This window comes from Heloderma suspectum, chromosome 8 (assembly GCF_057233095.1).
Source record: "Heloderma suspectum isolate Gila_16-S chromosome 8, 16-S_ref, whole genome shotgun sequence".
Lineage (NCBI taxonomy): Eukaryota > Metazoa > Chordata > Lepidosauria > Squamata > Helodermatidae > Heloderma > Heloderma suspectum.
In genome coordinates, this window is record NC_139465.1 from 46,076,456 (window position 1) to 46,094,571 (window position 18,116).

Consider the following 18,116-nt stretch of genomic DNA (forward strand, 5'->3'; position numbering starts at 1 on the left):
AAGATGCCTCTGTCATTTGGAGTGTCTGCAATCCGTTGCTATCTGGCACAGAAGACGGGTGGCCACAAAAAAATAAGGCCCCAGGAACAGTCACAAGATCCTTCCGTTTCACCACTCTAATCTTGGAAGTGTTATGCCTTTTCCACTGTTGAGGAAATAAGGCTCCAAGGCAAAACACAGCAAACTGGTTTAATGGCCAGGCAGGAAATGGGGCTAAAAGATCATTCTCAGCATCTTCTCTAAACTACAGTGGCAAGTATCGCATAGGGGAACACATGACAGCTAAAGCGATGTAAAATCAATACATGTTTGCAGTATAGATATTCCCAGAATATAACTCACACCCGTCTTAGGGGCAGGCAGAGAGCAAAGGGAAAAGGAGGCAAACATGATATACGCAAGGAAACAGAACTTATGTAAGATTTCCCTTTGTTAGGTTCCTAGCATGCATACACACACACATCACCAGGAAAACTTTAACACGGCAGTTGTGGTGGGGTGCACACACAGGAGGGCCCAAGTGGCCCAGCTGCTCCAGCTTTCTGCCTATCCCAAAGTATCCCTGTCAGCTCTGTTCATGCAGGTCTAGGTCACACCTTTAAAGAGGAAAACCGGGGTGGGGGGGTGCCCAATTGGCCCTGCACTTCCAAATTTGCACAGGTATGTGGACCAGAGGAGGAAGCCAACAGCACAAACTAAGTTGGTGGCTATCACTACATCTGGTGGAAGCTAATATCACAGACGAACTACACTGTGTGACAGACTTCCTTTTGTCTATCCTGAATCTTCCACCAATCAGCTTCATTGGATGAGAATGGGTTCTAGTGTTTATTACAGCCTGCCCCAACCTGGTGTCCTCCAAATATGGTGGATTACAACTCCCAGCATCCCCTAGCCAACATATGCTGGCTGTGGGATGCTGGTGTTGTAGTCCAACACGTTTGGGGGGCACCAAGTTGGGGAAGGCTGTAATAGTATTGAAAGGAGAAAAACATCTACCTACCAACTTTCTCCATACCACGCAGAGCGTTATACACTTTTATCATGTTTTGCCTTACTTGCTGTTCTTCCTGCGCTAAAAAGCACAATTTTTGTAATCTTTTTCTCATAGGGGAGTTGCTCCAGCCCATTGATCATTCTGGGTAGGGCTGTGCACAGCCCCCCAGCCCAGTTCAGAGGCCAATCCGGAGCTTCCAAATAGGCCCCAATCCGCCTCAGCCCAGTTCAGACTTGGTCTGACCTGCTTCGGACACTGGGTCCAAAGTGAGATTCAGACATCCAAATCATGCACTCAGAGCTGCGCAAGCCCTCTGCTCCTTACCTGAACAGTAAGGCAGTCATTTACAGAACTGCCTCACGGTCTGTAAAGGCATTCATTTCCACAACATTACAGGCGTAAATGGGCATTCACTCCTGTAACGTTGCATAAATGACTGCCTGACAGATGCCAATTACACAGGATTTGATTTTTGGAAATAGAGGAGTCACCGTTTTTTAAAAAATGTGGGCGCTCTGACATATCCAGGTAAGGAGCAGGGGGCTCATGCAGCTCAGCAGGTGGCTCACATACTTGGTGAGTGCATTGGGGGGCACAAGTGGGGCTTCAGGATTGTGTGGACCAGTCCAAAGGAATTTGGATCAATCCAATGAGCTTTGGACTGCTTCGGGCTGATCCCAACCCACTTCGGATCTGGACCAATTCGGTCAGAATCACCCCACTTCAGCTTGAGCACAGCCCTAATGCCCATTCAAATCATTAGTCCTCTGCCTGCTGCTCAGTTTCCCCACTGGAAAATATGACTAGTTAACAGAGAAAAAAATACTGAATACACATGTGAAGATTTACGCCTCTCCCCAGTTCTCCAAGTAAGACACAGAAGCTACAGTCATGTGAAAAAGAAAGTACACCCTCTTTGAGTTCTATGGTTTTACATATCAGGACATAATAAAAATCATCTGGTCCTTAGCAGGTCTTAAAATTAGGTAAATACAACCCCCGATGAACAACAACACCTGACATATTACACTGTGTCATTATTTATTCTACAGAAATAAAGCCAAAATGGAGAAGCCATGTGTGAAAAACTAAGTATACCCTTACAGCTTCCATAGGTATGAAGAGGCTAAGTAGCAGCCAGGTGCTGCTAATCAAATGCCCTTGATTAATTGATCATCAGCAAGTGTGGCCACCTCTATAAAAGCTGAAGTCTCAGGAGTTTGCTGGTCTCGAGCATTCAGGTGTGTGTTAACACAAAGAGTAAAGACATCAGTAGTGATCTTAGAGAAGCAATTGCTGCTGCCCATCAATCTGGGAAAGGTTATAAGGCCATTTCCAAACAATTTAAAGTCCATCATTCTACAGTGGGAAAGATTATTCACAAGTGGTAAACATTCAAGACATTCAAACATCCAATCTTCCCAGGAGTGGACATCCCAGCAAATTCACCCCAAGGGCGGAGCGTGTGATGCTCAGAGAAATTGCAAAACATCCAAGAGTTACATCTCAGACTCTACAGGCCTCAGTTAGCATGTTAAACGTTAAAGTTCATGACAGTACAATTAGAAAAAGACTGAACAAGTATGGTTTGTTTGGAAGGGTTGCCAGGAGAAAGCCTCTTCTCACTAAAAAAAAATGTAGCAGCACGGCTTAGGTTTGCAAAGTTGCATCTGAACAAATCACAAGACTTCTGGAACAATGTCCTTTCGACAGACGAGACCAAAGCGGAGATGTTTGGCCATAATGCGCAGCGCCACGTTTGGCGAAAACCAAACACAGCATATCAGCACAAACATCTCATACCAACTGTCAAGCACAGTGGTGGAGGGGTGATGATTTGGGCTTGTTTTGCAGCCACAGGACCTGAGCACCTTGCAGTCTTTGAGTTGACCATGACCTCCTCTGTACACCAAAGTATTCTAGAGTCAAATGTGAGGCCATCGGTCCAACAGCTAAAGCTTGGCCGAAATTGGGTCATGCAACAGGACAATGATCCCAAGCACACCAGCAAATCTACAACAGAATGGCTGAAAAAGAAAAGAATCAAGGTGTTGCAATGGCCCAGTCAAAGTCCAGACCTCAACCAGATTGAAATGCTGTGGCAGGACCTTAAGAGAGCTGTGCATAAACAAATGCCCACAAACCTCGATGAACTGAAGCAATGTTGTAAAGAAGAGTGGGCCAAAATTCCTCCACAACGACGTGAGAGACTGATAAAGTCATACAGAAAACGATTACTTCAAGTTATTGCTGCTAAAGGTGGTTCTACAAGCTATTGAATCATAAGGTGTACCTAGTTTTTCACACATGGCTTCTCCATTTTGGTTTTATTTCTGTAAAATAAATAATAACACAGTGAAATGCTTTTTAGCAGTCTACCCCTAGCAGCTATCATATTTAAACCTGTTCTCATACAGAGTTTTCAGAGGATGAACTTGGCTATCAAAGAAAACATTTTCCTTCTTACAAAGCGAAGTATTCCAAATTAATTCTCATAGCAAGAGTCTTCTGAATAATCTTATTACTAGACCTTTGTGTAAAGCACAAACACACCAATTTAAAAAAGGACATGTGCAATGCAATCCTAGGCATGTTTCCTCAGAAGTAGGTCTGCTATGTTCAATAAGGCTTACTCCCAGGAAAATGTGCCTAGAATTTCAACGCTCGGTATGTGAAGACTAAATGCAATACTATACATGTCTACTCAGAAGTCAGTCCCATTGAATTAAGTCTATATTATATTTTAATTTCCTAAATACAAGCTCGGCCTTTAATCATATAAAAAGGCTAAAGCACTATCTGCATTGAAACAGGTAGCAGAGTTCTTAGAGGGACAGCCATTAACAGGAGAATCAGTAAAATTAAACCTGGCTTTTAAATAATGCATAATGACTCTTACAATGTATGTCAATTGTATATGTACATGAGTTAATACAAGTTGTTTTGCTAGATCACACAAGGCTGCACCTAATCCAGCAATTTGTTTCCAACAACACTCAACCAAATGCCTGTGGAAGCTTAGAGGCAGACCATGAAGGTGATGGGCATTAGTCCCCAGCATCTGGTATTCAGAGGTAGACACCTCCAAGTGTGGAGGTTCTATTTGCCTTAACATATTATCCTTTGGTTTTGTTTTTCCTGCAAAGCCTTTGGCACAACCTTCTAGAACTCATATCCTACCTGAGTATATGTAATCTAATCAATGTATCCTTCCTAGGGAGGTAGTGGGCTCTCCCACACTGGAAGCATTCAAGATGAAGCTGGACAGCCATCTGTCAGGGATGCTCTGACTTAAGATTCCTGCACTGAGCAGGGGGTTGGACTGGATGGCCTTGTAGGCCCCTCCCAACCCTACTATTCTATGATTCTATGGTGTAATATGTCAGGTGTTGTTTATTTATTATTTATTTATTAAATTTATTAATCGCCCATCTGACTGGTCACCCAGCCACTCTGGGCGACGTACAACCCACCATAAACAATTTAAAACAATAAAATTTTACCATAATTTTTTTTTTTTAAAAAATACCCTAACCCACCCCAAATGCCTGCCTGAACAACCACGTTTTTAATGCACGACGGAAGCTCATTAAAGAGGGGGCATGACGGAGTTCCCTAGGGAGGGAGTTCCACAGAGTGGGGGCCACCACAGAGAAGGCCCTCTCCCTCGTCCCCACCAGTCTAGCTGTCCTGGCTGATGGGACAGAGAGAAGGCCATCCGAGGCTGATCTTGTTAAGCGGCCTGTCTGGTGTTGCTGGAGGCGCTCCTTAAGATAGGCTGGGCCGGAACCATATAGGGTTTTAAAGGTCAAAACCAACACCTTGAATTTGGCCCGGAAAACAACTGGTAACCAGTGCAACTCCTTCAGCACTGGAGTGATGTGATCTTGCCGGCGGCTGCCTTTAATCAGGCGAGCCGCCGCGTTCTGTACCAGCTGCAGTTTCCGAACCGTCTTCAAGGGTAACCCCACGTAGAGCGCATTACAGTAGTCTAAACGAGAGGAGACCAGGGCATGTACTACCAATGGGAGCAGATGGTCGGGAAGGTAGGGGCGCAGCCGCCGTATCAGATGGAATTGATACAGCGCTGTCCGGCTCACAGCTGACACCTGAGCCTTCGTGGACAGCTGGGAGTCCAAAATGACCCCCAGGCTGCGGACCTGGTCTTTCAAGGGTAGCTGTACCCCATTCAACACCAGGTCAACATCCCCCAGCCTCCTCTTGTCTCCCACCAAAAGTACCTCGGTCTTGTCAGGGTTCAGCTTCAGCTTATTCCTCCCCATCCAGCCACTCACCGTCTCCAGACATTTGGACAGGGATTCTACGGCCAACCTTGGTGAAGATTTGAATGAGAGGTAGAGCTGAGTGTCATCCGCATATTGATGACACTGCACCCCAAACCTCCTGATGATAGCCCCCAGTGGCTTCACATAGATGTTGTTCATCTGAGGTTGTATTTACCTAATTTTAAAACCTGCTAAGGAGCAGATGATTTTTATTATGTCCTGATACGTAAAACCATAGAACTCAAAGGGGGTGTACTTTCTTTTTCACATGACTGTATCTCAAAAATCATTCCTGACTTAGAAATGGGGATGAATGAAGGGTCGATATATCCGTATCCATAGCACTCCATTTCTAGGCCTGCCTGAAAGACACATCCTCTGACCTGGAAGTCCTTCCCCCAATCCCAAATGTCTAGAGCCAAGCTGTTATTAATCATTAGTGAATAAGGCACTCTGCATATGCCCAGAGGCACGCTCAACTTTATTACAGCTTTACGTGTTTCAGGATTGAGCCGTGACAATGAAAATCGGTTCTGGTTCTAAGCTCTGGTAGACACTGGCTCAAGCCTTGCACAAAACTAGGATGGACAAGAGACAGACATAGGTAAACTTCAAGGCTTCAAGAACAGCTCAGCACAACATCCCTATATTTTCCTCCAATCCAGCTGAGCATTCTTCTTCCCCAATTTTCAGACACATCACAGAATACCCCTGTACCATCCTTACAAGTTTCCAATCTTCAAAAGTGAAACAGGAAAGAATCTGGGACATAAAAGCTAGATGTCTCAACATGGAAAGGAACATTCAGTACAACCTATTTGTTGCTTATTTCTCTCTCAACTGAGCTTGAGCATTTAACCCTATCTTAGGCAGTAAGATTAACCTGAAAAAGTGTGTGTATGTGTGTGTTCTCAACCTCCACAAAGAGTGCAAGCTCCAGAAAAGCAGTTTTTGCTTCTAGTCCACATGAAGCCAATCCATTAAAAATATATACCAATCCAAACTCACCTACCCGGCTTTACCTGCAGTCAGAACATGACACTTCCAAGGACAAAGAGAAGCCACATGTTTTTCTCCAACGCAGAGCAACAATTCGTCTTTTCAATGCTGTTAAATTTTAACCTTTCTCCCGAGGGAAATAGGGACAAAAGTCTTTCCAGCCTGGCAGGAGCACCTTTGTCTGCCAAGCCCTGGACTTGCCCAAGTGTTGGTGTCTGTGTTGCTGTCTGTTTCAGCCTCCCTTCCACCGAAACCCTCCACTCATCCTTGGCATCTAGAATGGAATGCCAAAAATGCAGCAGTGCTGGTTACTTAGCCTCCCCTGGCTGCAGTGTGAGAAAGGGTGGAGGCGTAAGGGATGAGCCGTGTTAAGTGGGAGGTGCCTTCCTCAAAAGTTTCTCACTGAGATAGGTCCCAGATCAACATGGGATTCTAAGATTCTATCTGCAAGAAAGCAGAAGAGAGCATGTTTCCAACAGAAGGCAGAATCCCCTATTTAAGAATTTAATAAACACAGACAAGATGCACAGAACACATCACTGCTCCAGAACTAAGTACTACTTTTTAATATACCACAAAAAGATGTATTTAAAAGAGACTCAGTGCCTGCCAATGGGAATTTTGTACTTTCAAATCAGTAACCAATGGCCCCTTTCCCCAGCTGAGAAAAGTAACAACCCACTGTTTTACAGCAGGGATGCTGACTGCAGTCTCTGTTCACGCCGTAAGAGCGCTTCCAGATGTCACCACAGTCAGCAACAATTGTGGCTGAGCAGGAGGCTTCAGACATAGCCCTATCTTAGCAGAAGGGCAGCTCTGCCTTCTGTGCCCATCCTCTTATGTATGCAGACTAGTAACAGTCAGAAAGAGCATTGCCCTCTTGAAAAGGTGAGTTTGACTGGTAGTGCCAAAATCACCCAAAGGATGAGCACCCAAAGATCCCCCAACGTTTCAAGTTGCACTTCACTGGCAGTCCCAGAATTGCTCTTTCTCCTACAATTGGCTATAGGATAAGAAACACAACCCTGCCTGGGAGATATGCAGATTCACCAGAACTAGCCTAAGAGCAAAGGGCCACTCCTGCCAGGAAGTGAACTCCTTACCTCTGTCATCTTATGGTATTTTTCTGACTGGCTCTTGGGGATTTGACGTGGGACCAGGCTAGTCTGCACCCCTTCCTGCATGACATTCGTGTGCAGCTTAAGAGACCTTTGGACTCGGAGGGCTGAAGCCCTCCTGGGTTTAGGGCAGCCTTCCCCAACCTGGTGCCCTCCAGATGTGTTGGACTGCAACTCCCATCAGTCCCAGCCAGCATAGCCATTGAACAGGAGAATGAGAACCAGTCTTGATTCTTGCCTTCACTTGTATGGCTAGCCCAAGTTAGGGCATGTCCATGTAGGTCCTTGGCCATGATGGCTGGGACTGATGGGAGTTGCAGATGTCCAACACATCTGGTGGGCACTAGGTCTGGGGATATGCTTCCCTGCCTTTCAACTCCTATCCCGAAAGCAGGCCATGGCCAACAAAGCGAGCCCTCTTAGCTTGCGGCGGCCAAAAGGCAACGAAGGGGGGGCCGAGCTTGGCAACAACGTACTGGGGCCGCACCTCCCTTCCCGACCGCTCCGGCCCGCGTTGCTTAAGTCAGCGCGGGCGAAGCGGTGACGATAAGCCCTAAGGCGGGCTCCGGGGGCTGCGGGGCGCACGGACCGGCGATCGCGTGCCGTGGCGCCTTCAGCCTGCCTGCACTGAAGAGGCGCGGAGGCCGAGGCAAGGCCGCGGGAGGCAAAGCAGGGCCGGGGGGTCCGGCGGCGCCCCCTCCTCCGAAGAAGATCGGCGCGGCGCGGCCTTGCCGCCGGCCCGCGCCTCACAGGCCGGCGAGCGCGCCCCAGGACTCCTCGCGCCGCGCCGCTGCTGGAAAGCCACCCACGGCGCTAGTCCCTGGCGACACGGAAGCAGCAGGGCCGCGGGGAGCCTCTCGCCGAGGCGGCGGCGGCGCTGGCCGGGCGCCCCTCCGCGAGGCAGTCAGCGGGCCGGCCGCCTGCCTGCCTGCCTGCCGGTCGCTCTTCCCAGCCGACCCAGGAGGGGGCAGACGCCGGGCTCTGCTGGGGCCATGTCGTGCGGGCTCCTCGACACGTGCCCGCGCCTCCCCCGCCGACCCGCGACGCCCCTTTCCGTTGCCCCGCCGCGGGCCTCTGTCAGCCGCCCGGAGGGCGCCCCCGCCAAGCGGCGGCCTCGCCTCGCCTCGCGCGCCGCAGAGGGCGAGGGAAGCCGCCGCGCGGGCCGGCGGGCGGGCCGGCCTGGCCTCCGCGCGCCCCTCTTCCCGGCGGCTCGAGCGCGCGCCCAGCGGAAGGGGAGGGCGGGAGGCGCCGCCGCCGAACTTGCCGCCGGTTGCCATGGCGACCCCTCGGGCTTCCCCGCGTGTTCTGGGCCGAGCCGCGTGAAACCCCGGCGCCCTCCGGATGTGTCGGACTACAGCTCCTATTATCCCCAGTCACCATGGCCGTTGGCTGATGGGAGCTGCCGCACAGCGCGTCTGGGGGCGCCGGACAAGCGCTTCGCGTGTCCTTGGCCCGCTTTGAGGGGGCCTGGCCTTTGGCTAAGGGCCGCGCTGGCCCTGCCGTTCGGGGGCGCGGGACGGCCCCGGGCAGGCAGGAGCGGCCGGGGAGCGGGAGCAGGGCAGCCTCCCAGCCCGGGCTCCCGGGCGCTCTCCCGCTCCGCCGGAGGACGGGCCTGTGGCGTGCCGCGCCAGCCGGTGTGCGCGCGGGCGGCGAGGGGGGGGGCGCGGCGCGGCGCGGCCTTGGCCTCAGGCAGCAAAGCGCCGTGGCTGGGAGCAAGGCCCCTGCTCGCGGCAGAGGCGGGGCGGCTGCATGACGTGGCGAAGGCCCCCACCCTGACCTCAAGTGAGGGAGGGGAAGGTGGGCCCGCTTTGGACTCCCTCCCTCGCGCCAGCAGTGCCTTCCCCAGCATGGTGCCTGCCAGCAATTAGGGCGGGTTGCAGTTCCCATCATTCTCAGCCAGCATGGCCATTGGCCCTGGTTGGGGAAGGCTGCCATAGGAGTTTGTTGTTTATTCGGTCAGTCGCTCCCGACTCTTCGTGACTTCACGGACCAGCCCACGCCAGAGCTTCCTGTCGGCCGTCGCCACCCCCAGCTCCCCCGAGGTCGAGTCCGTCGCCTCCAGAATGTCACCCATCCCTCTTGCCCTTGGTCGGCCCCTCTTCCTTTGGCCTTCCACTTTCCCTAGCATCAGCATCTTCTCCAGGGTCTCCTGTCTTCTCATGATGTGGCCAAAGTACATCACAGCAATACGTGCCTTAAAGGGAGGAACACGCTTGGGAATACTAGTAACACACTAGGGAATACCAGTGGCATGTGACTGCAAGCAGTTGGGATGAGCCCTGCTTTTTGCCGCATAGGCAAATACTGAGCTCTGTCAGTCGCTCTGGAATGTGGTAGAATGTTGGAACTGGCCAGTGTATAATATATACACCAGTCCTCACTAATTTGTAGAGTAGTGGACTGGCTGAGTTAGTCTGTTGCAACAAAAACAACACAACACACAGGCATTAAATTTTAAGGTGCAATGAGACTCTTTGTTCATCTTAATTGGTCTGCCTTCCCAAGGGAAATGGGTTTTCAGCAGATTAGGAACCCCTTCAGAAGATCTAGAGCAGAGCAGAGCTTGGTCGAGTCATAGAAACATAGGAATCTGCCTTATACTGAGTCAGACCATTTGGTCGATCTAGCCCAGTATTGTCGGCATTGACTGGCAGCCGCTCTCAAGGTTTCAGACAGGATTCTTTTCTAGCCCTCCCTGGAGATTCTGGGGATTGAACCTGAAACCTGCATGCAAAGCAGGGCCTCTACCACTGTGTTACAGCCTGTCCCCCATCTCTTAGAACACTTGATTCCAAGCCAGAGCAAAATGCCAGATTTAACTTGTCTCCTGCCTGCCTGTGTGTAGGGCCAGTTATTATTTCATATAGAATATAGTTGACGTTGAAGCCACACAGTCGCTAACCTTGGAATGTTTCATAGAAATCCCTGAAAACAAAATATCTAGGTGACTTCACCATCACTTCAGAGACTAGCTCCACAAATTTGGCCATGGAATCTTCTGTGCAGTGGTAGGAAGGGTGGTACATCAACAGAATCCCCCAGATGTAATGAGTGCCGGATGTCAATCTGTCTGCAGAAATTGTCAGACACACATACACAAACATCCAGCCCTTATCTGCTGCTGCACCTAGCTGGGACCATTTGGGTAAAGTTCAGGGCAGCCACATCATCCAGCAGGGTCTTAAAACAAGGTCAGTCACTTATTCCCTGGCAAGATTATGGATGGCTGATACTTTGCTCACTGCTTGTCTTTGCAATTAGTAGTGACAGATCAGGAGCACCGCTGCCTTGGCAAGGGGTAGGACAGCATATGTAGATTGCCTGATCCTGTGCAGATGGAATTAGCTGCCCCCAAATCTCTTCAGTTCACCTTTCCCACCAACCACTGAGCCCTGGGGCCAAGCAAAGCCCCATTGGTGTGGAAGGTTGGAGGGGGGCTTTCCAAGCTGGACACCCGTAGAAGTGGTATAAGTAGACGGTGGCAAGGGAAAGGCATTATCAACTTCATCATAGTCTTGCACCTCGCCTCGTGTCCAATGCCCCAACTCATTTTGCCTACCAAGCCTGCCCTCCACCACTAAGGGGTTGTAGTTCTTCCCTTTCCTGAACATAGCCTCCTTTCAGAAAATATTCCGTCTTCACATTAAATACATGTTTATAAGGTCCATGAGCACAATCCCTGTTCCCCTCCTTGGGCACCACCTGTTGGTGCTGCCCCCTTTTTATAAGGCCTTTTGAACTCCCAATGAGATCCTCACAAGCCCAGGTTGGGGAGGCCAGGCTGCTGCTTGCTCTAGCTTTGGTCCTTTTCTATGACACAGAGGGACACAGGTTGAATTTTCATTGTGCAGTCATCCACAAGGAAAGGCAAAGATAGTTTCCCCAAGTTTCTCTACAACTAAATCTGTTCTTGAATCTTGAAATCCAGATCGTGTTCTCTGTTGCCTCCACATACCAGCCAAACGGCAAAAGTACAGGTTCTCTCTCCACACCAGTGGGTTCTCCCATTTGAACAATCATCTGGAGGGATTATCTGTCATTTGCAGTTCACATTTCTGGTGGCAATAGGGATATTCAATAGAGAAGCTTTCTCTTCCTATTTGAAGTTTTATAGTTTTGCTGCATCAGAGTGTTCATGGGAAAAACATGACAAATACAGGTTACATACGTGCCTAGAGCGGTGACTAGTTAATGCAGAAGTCACACTAAACAGCCATACGTTGATTTCTATATCCGTCACATTCTACTCTGCAAATACAATAGGAATTAACTACCTTGATGTCTGAAAGGGTTCTCAGCATTTGTAGTTTAAAAAAGAAGACTCCACCAATAACTTGAAACAGTCTTCCTCATCAAATTTTAACAATGAACATTTCATCATTATTCACAAACAAGTCTTCACAGTTAAGGATATATTGGCTTTATTTTAAACCACAGGTGGCCTACAGTTTGCATCAGCCCTAGCCAGCATAGCAAATGCTCAGGCATGATATAGACGTAGGCGAAAACATTTGGGCCACAAGTTGTCCATTCCTGCTTTAAACTAACACAAAACTAACAATGGGTTCAGTGGACAATCTCCTCCTTTAACAGCTTTCACAAATGGCAGCAGAAGCACATAAGGGCCTTAAATTTGCATTTGAGCGTCACATGTGAGACATGAAAGCACTGTCCAGGTAAAAGTTACACATTTTCTTGAATGTGAAGAATCACCCACAGCATACCAGTCAAGAACCTCTTAAGGGGAAGGAGCCTCCTGGGGGAGGGCCTACTTCCCCTCTGGGACACCACGCTGAGGCGCTCTGTCTCCTTCTCCCCTCCCCTCCCCAAGTATTTCCAGGGCGCTACTGGCTCTTCACCTGTGGCATTGATGAGGAGAGCAGGCTGGGCAACAGGAACATTGCTGGCGGAGAGGCACTTTCCATCTTTTGCCTCCTGAGCCTTGTTTGCCTGCTTGAGGAGAGACACAGATACCAGCAGAGCTGGGCACTTCCCAGCTGTTCAGCTCAATTCACCCCAGCAACCAGCAGCAGCAGAGGGCAGCGGCTGGGAGAACAGAGGAGCGATTGCAGGCATTCCAATTGTTTAGCGCCAGCTCCTTGTTAGCAGCTATATTGAGGGCCAGGGCTCTCTGTGTTGTTGTTGTTGTTCAGTCGTTCAGTCGTGTCCAACTCTTCGTGACCCCATGGACCATAGCACGCCAGGCCTTCCTGTCCTGCGCTCTCTCCCGGAGTGTGCTCAAGTTCATATTCATTGCATCGGTGATGCTATCTAGTCATCTCATCCTCTGCCGTCCCCTTCTCCTTTTGCCCTCAGTCTTTCCCAGCATCAGGGTCTTTTCCAGTGACTTTTCTCTTTGCATTAGGTGGCCAAAATATTTGAGCTTCAGCTTCAGTATCTGTCCTTCCAATGAGCGGTCAGGGTTGATTTCCTTTAGGATGGACTGATTTGACCTCCTTGCAGTCCAGGGGACTCGTAAGAGTCTTCTCTAGCACCACAGTTCGAAAGCATCGATTCTTCAGCGCTCAGCCTTCCTTATAGTCTAGCTCTCACAGCCATACATTACTACTGGGAAAACCATAGCTTTGATTATATGGACCTTTGTCAGCAAGGTGCTGTCTCTGCTTCTTACTATGCTGTCTAGGTTTGCCATAGCTTTCCTCCCAAGGAGCAAGCGTCTTTTAATTTCATGGCTACAGTCACCGTCTGCGGTGATCTTGGAGCCCAAGAAAATAAAATCTGTCACTGCTTCCATTTCTTCCCCTTCTATATGCCAGGACGTGATGGGGCCAGATGCCATGATCTTCGCTTTTTTTAATGTTGAGTTTCAAACCAGCTTTTGCACTCTCCTCTTTCACCCTCAACAAGAGGATCTTGAGATCCTCTTCGCTTTCTGCCATTAGGGTGGTATCGTCTGCGTATCTGAGGTTGTCGATAATTCTCCCGGCAATCTTAATTCCGACCTGTGATTCATCCAACCCGGCGTTTCTCATGATGTACTCTGCATATAAGTTAAATAAGCAGGGCGACAATATGCAGCCTTGTCGTACTCCTTTCCCAATTTTGAACCAATCGGTTGTTCCATGTCTGGTTCTTACAGTTGCTTCTTGGCCCTCGTACAGGTTTCTCAGGAGACAGGTAAGGTGGTCTGGTACTCCCATCCCTTTCAGCATTTGCCACAGTTTGTTGTGATCCGCACTGATTGTGGCGTAGTCAATGAAGCAGAAATAGACGTTTTTCTGGAATTCTCTTGCTTTCTCCATGATCCAGCGAATGTTGGCAATTTGATCTCTAGTTCCTCTGCCTCTTCGAAACCCAGCTTGTACTTCCGCTTGTTCTCGGTTCACATACTGCTGAAGCCTAGTTTGTAGGATTTTGAGCATCACCTTGCTGGCATGTGAAATGAGCGCAATTGTACGGTAGTTTGAACACTCTTTGGCATTGTCCTTCTTTGGGATTGGAATGTAAACTGACCTTTTCCAGTCTTGTGGCCACAGTGGAGTGTTCCAAATTTGTTGGCATATTGAGTGCAGCACTTTAACAGCATCATCTTTTAGGATCTCAAATAGCTCAGCTGGAATACTGTCATCTCCGCTAGCTTTGTTGTTAGTAATTCTTCCTAAGGCCCGCTTGACTTCAATCTCGAGGATGTCCGGCTCAAGTTCAGTGACCGCACTATCATGGCTATCAGGGACATTCAGATCTTTATAGTTCTTCTGTGTATTCTTTCCACCTCTTCTTAATCTCATCTGCTTCTGTTAGGTCCCTGCCTTCTTTGTCCTTTATCATGCCCATCTTTGCACAAAACGTTCCCTTGAGATCTCCGATTTTCTTGAAGAGATCTCTAGTCTTTCCCATTCTATTGTTTTCTTCGATTTCTTTGCATTGTTCATTTAAGAAAGCCTTCTTGTCTCTCCTTGCTATTCTCTGGAACTCTGCATTCAGTTGGATATATCTTCCCCTTTCTCCCTTGCTTTTCGCTTCCCTTCTTTCCTCAGCTACTTGTAAAGCCTCATCAGACAGCCACTTGGCTTTCTTGCATTTCTTTTTCTTTGGGACGGATTTAGTTGCTGCCTCCTGAACAGTGTTACAGATCTCCGTCCATAGTTCCTCAGGCACATAGTCTATCAGGTCTAATCCTTTAAATCTATTCCTCACCTCCACTGTATATTCATAAGGGATATGATTTAGGTCATACCTGAATGGTTTAGTGGTTTCCCTACGTTCTTCAATTTAAGCCGAAATTTTGCAATAAGAAGCTCATGATCTGAGCCACAGTCAGCTCCAGGTCTTGTTTTTACTGACTGTATAGAGCTTCTCCATCTTTGGCTGCAAAGTACATATCAATCTGGTTTCGACATTGACCATCTGGTGATGTCCATGTGTAGAGTCACCTCTTGTGCTGTTGTCTCTGTGTTATATTGCAGTTTTAACATGTGCCTAGGAAATTCATTGGAGAATCTAGCAGGGGAATGGGGTACCCCGATTAGTGTGGTCATGGGTAGGTATGGGTATGGTGCTTGGAGATTAACAGGCCAGTTGAGGAGAAGAGGGGCTAGACACCTTACACCTATCCCCTATTCTGGTTTTTTCTCCAGCCAAATGGTTCCTGAGTGCCTTGCCAACTTTCCCTCGGGTCTGATGGTGCTGTTGCTGAATGCCAGGTTGGTCCAAAACTCATCCATGTTTTAATTATGGATGAGAGGGCTGACCTGTTGTGCATTATTGAGATCTGGGAGGGGTTAGTCCGTCCCAGCTGCACCCTCCCAGGGGCTTCATACCGCACCAAGATCAACTTGAGGGCTTGGGGAGGAGGGTTGCTGTGGTCCTTAGAAATTCTTTCTCCCTCTCTAGGCTTCCTTTCCAGTCGAGTGTCAATCTTGAGTGCTTCTACCCAGGATAGACTAGGAATTCTGTTGGTGTACTGCCCACCCCGCTGCCCTTCAGTCTCCCTGCCTGAGCTGATGGAGGTGGTCTCAGATTTGGTACTGAGGTCCCCTAGAATGATGTTTCTAGGGGGTTTCAACTTCCAGGCCAAGGTTGCTGGATCCAGGGTGGCTCAGGACTTCATGGGGCTGTCACAACATGTCATTGGCCCAACGCATTTAAGAGGACACATGCTTGATTTGGTTTTCTTGGCTGGGTTGGTGGATAGTGATCTGAAAGTTGGGGAATTAACATCTATCACATTGTCATAGTTGGATCATTTCCTGTTGAGGCTTAAACTCTCAGTGGCCTTTCCCTTCTGCAAGGGTGGGGGACCTATTAAAATCGTCCACCCAAGGAGGCTAATGGATTCCAGATTTTCCTGCAGGTATGGCTGGTATGCCTGTTGAAGCCCTGGTCACTCTGTGCAATGATTATTCCTCTCCATCCAAGCAGAGCTCTGGCAGCTCTTTGATATAAACCTGAGCTGAGGGCAATGAAGCAAGAGGGAAGATAGCTAGAATGCAGGTGGAGGAAGACTCGTGCTAAGTCTGACTAAAAACATGTTAGAGCTCGTTGTCGAGCCTACTCTGTGGCAGTGATGATGGCAAAAAGGGAGTTCGTTTTCAGCACCATTGCATCACTGCAAAAGTCCAGTGGAGCATTTCTGAGTGGCTCATGGCCTGGTACTATCTGGGCTAGGAAGAGAGTTGGTGGAACCCTCGGTAGCACGCTGTGACAAATTTGCATGACATTTTGAAGATAAAGTTGCTCAATTCCATCATAACTTAGACACCATAGTTAATGCAATTCTAATAGTAGAGATGTCCAGAGCACCATCTGGTTCATTTTTATTTGATGAGTTTCAGTTGTTGAGAACCAAGGACATGGATAAGGTGCTTAGCTAAGTCTGGTAGACCACCTGTGTGCTTGGGGCTTGCCCTCCATGGGTGACCACATCTAATAGGGAGTGGATGTCCAGCTGGGTCTAGGAGGTTGTAGATTCCTCCTTGAGAGGGGGTGGTACCAGCCTCTTTAAAGGAGGTGGTAATTAGGCCACTTCTGAAAAAGCCTAACCTGGACCTGGAGACTCAATCCAGAGAAGACGGAGGGTGGTTCATCTTAGTGGGTGGTTCATCTGCCTGGCAAAGTGATGTTTAATCTGTTCTAGAGGGGGTTGCATTCCCGCTAAAGGATTGGATTCATAGTTTGGGGCTGCTCTTGGATCCAGCATTATCACTAGAGGCACAGGTGAACTTGGTGGCATGGAGCACCTTTTATCAGCTTAGGCTGATATACCAACTACATCCTTATCTTGATGGAGACAGCTCAGCTACGGTTATCTATGCTCTGATAACCTCTCATCTCGATTACTGAAATGCATTATAAGTGGGGATGCCTTTGAAAATGTTCTGGAAACTTCAGCTGGTCCAAAATAGGGCAGCAGGACTGTTAACAGGGATGGTAATTTGATCATATTATGCCAGTACTTTTCCATCTGCACTAGCTCCAAAGACCAGGTTACCTGAAGAATCATCTCGTATATACCTGCCCAGACCCTAAGCATCTTCAGCGGTCCTTCTCTGGGAGCCCCCACCAACTGAAGTGAGGTGGGTGGCTATTACAAAGTGGGCCTTTTCTGTTGTGGCATCCTGGTTGTCAAATAGGCTCCCCCAAGAGCCTCACCTGGCGCCTACATTGTGACCTTTTTGGTGCCAGGTGAAAACCTTATTTTCCCAGGCATGTTAGTCTTCCTGTTTCTGTTGTTTTAATTCTGTTAGGGCACCATCCTATGCATGTTTAGACAGAGAAAAGGCCTACAACTCCCAGCATTCCCCAGCCAGCAAATCTGGCTCGGGAATGCTGGGAGTTGTAGTCCTTTTCTCTGTCTAAACATGTATAGGATGGTGCCCTTTGCTGTTGTTCAGTCGTTCAGTTGTGTCCGACTCTTCATGACCCCATGGACCATAGCACACCAGGCCTTCCTGTCCTGCGCTCTCTCCCGGAGCATGCTCAAGTTCATATTCATTGCATCGGTGATGCTATCTAGCCATCTTATCCTCTGCCGTCCCCTTCTCCTTTTGCCTTCAGTCTTTCCCAGCATCAGGGTCTTTTCCAGGGAGTTTTCGCATTAGGTGGCCAAAATATTTCAGCTTCAGCTTCAGTATCTGTCCTTCCAATGAGCACTCAGGGTTGATTTCCTTTAGGACTGACTGATTTGACCTCCTTGCAGTCCAGGGGACTCGTAAGAGTCTTCTCCAGCACCACAGTTCGAAAGCATCCATTCTTCGGTGCTCAGCCTTCCTTATAGTCCAGCTCTCACAGCCATACATTACTACTGGGAAAACCATAGCTTTGATTAGACGGACCTTTGTCGGCAAGGTGATGTCTCTGCTTCTTACTATGCTGTCTAGGTTTGCCATAGCTTTCCTCCCAAGGAGCAAGCGTCTTTTAATTTCATGGCTACAGTCACCGTCTGCGGTGATCTTGGAGCCCAAGAACGTAAAATCTGTCACTGCTTCCATTTCTTAAAAAACAACAACAATGCGCGTACACAAATGGCAGAGGCCACGGCCGCCGCCATTTGCGTTCCTTATTTTGGCACGTCTTAGTCTACATCTAGATTTACGTAGACTAAGACGGCGAAAATAAGGGGAATGCAAATAGCGTAGTAGACGCTACGCTATTTGCGTTCCCCTTATTTTCGCCGCCTTAGTCTACGTAAATCTTGATGTAGACTAAGACGTGCCAAAATAAGGAACGCAAATGGCGGCGGCCGTGGCCGCCGCC

General features: G+C 48.7%; 1 protein-coding gene across 22 annotated transcripts in view; it reads right to left on the bottom strand.

Moving 5' to 3' along the window:
• The window catches only part of KIFC3 (kinesin family member C3), a 49,053-nt gene extending 40,009 nt beyond the window's left edge, over positions 1 to 9,044 (bottom strand). For 2 of the 22 annotated variants that reach the window (XM_084812246.1, XM_084812258.1), the window contains exon 1: positions 6,292 to 6,726. Coding sequence is in view for 1 of the 22 variants with exons in the window: in XM_084812243.1 (XP_084668369.1) it covers positions 8,333 to 8,394 (62 nt within the window). In the remaining 21 variants the exon portion in view is untranslated. Of the gene's footprint in view, positions 1 to 6,291; positions 6,727 to 7,989; positions 8,628 to 8,777 lie in introns of those variants that run through there. The other 20 variants (XM_084812244.1, XM_084812245.1, XM_084812250.1 and 17 more) reach the window with 20 other exon arrangements.
• Positions 9,045 to 18,116: the final 9,072 nt, after the last annotated feature.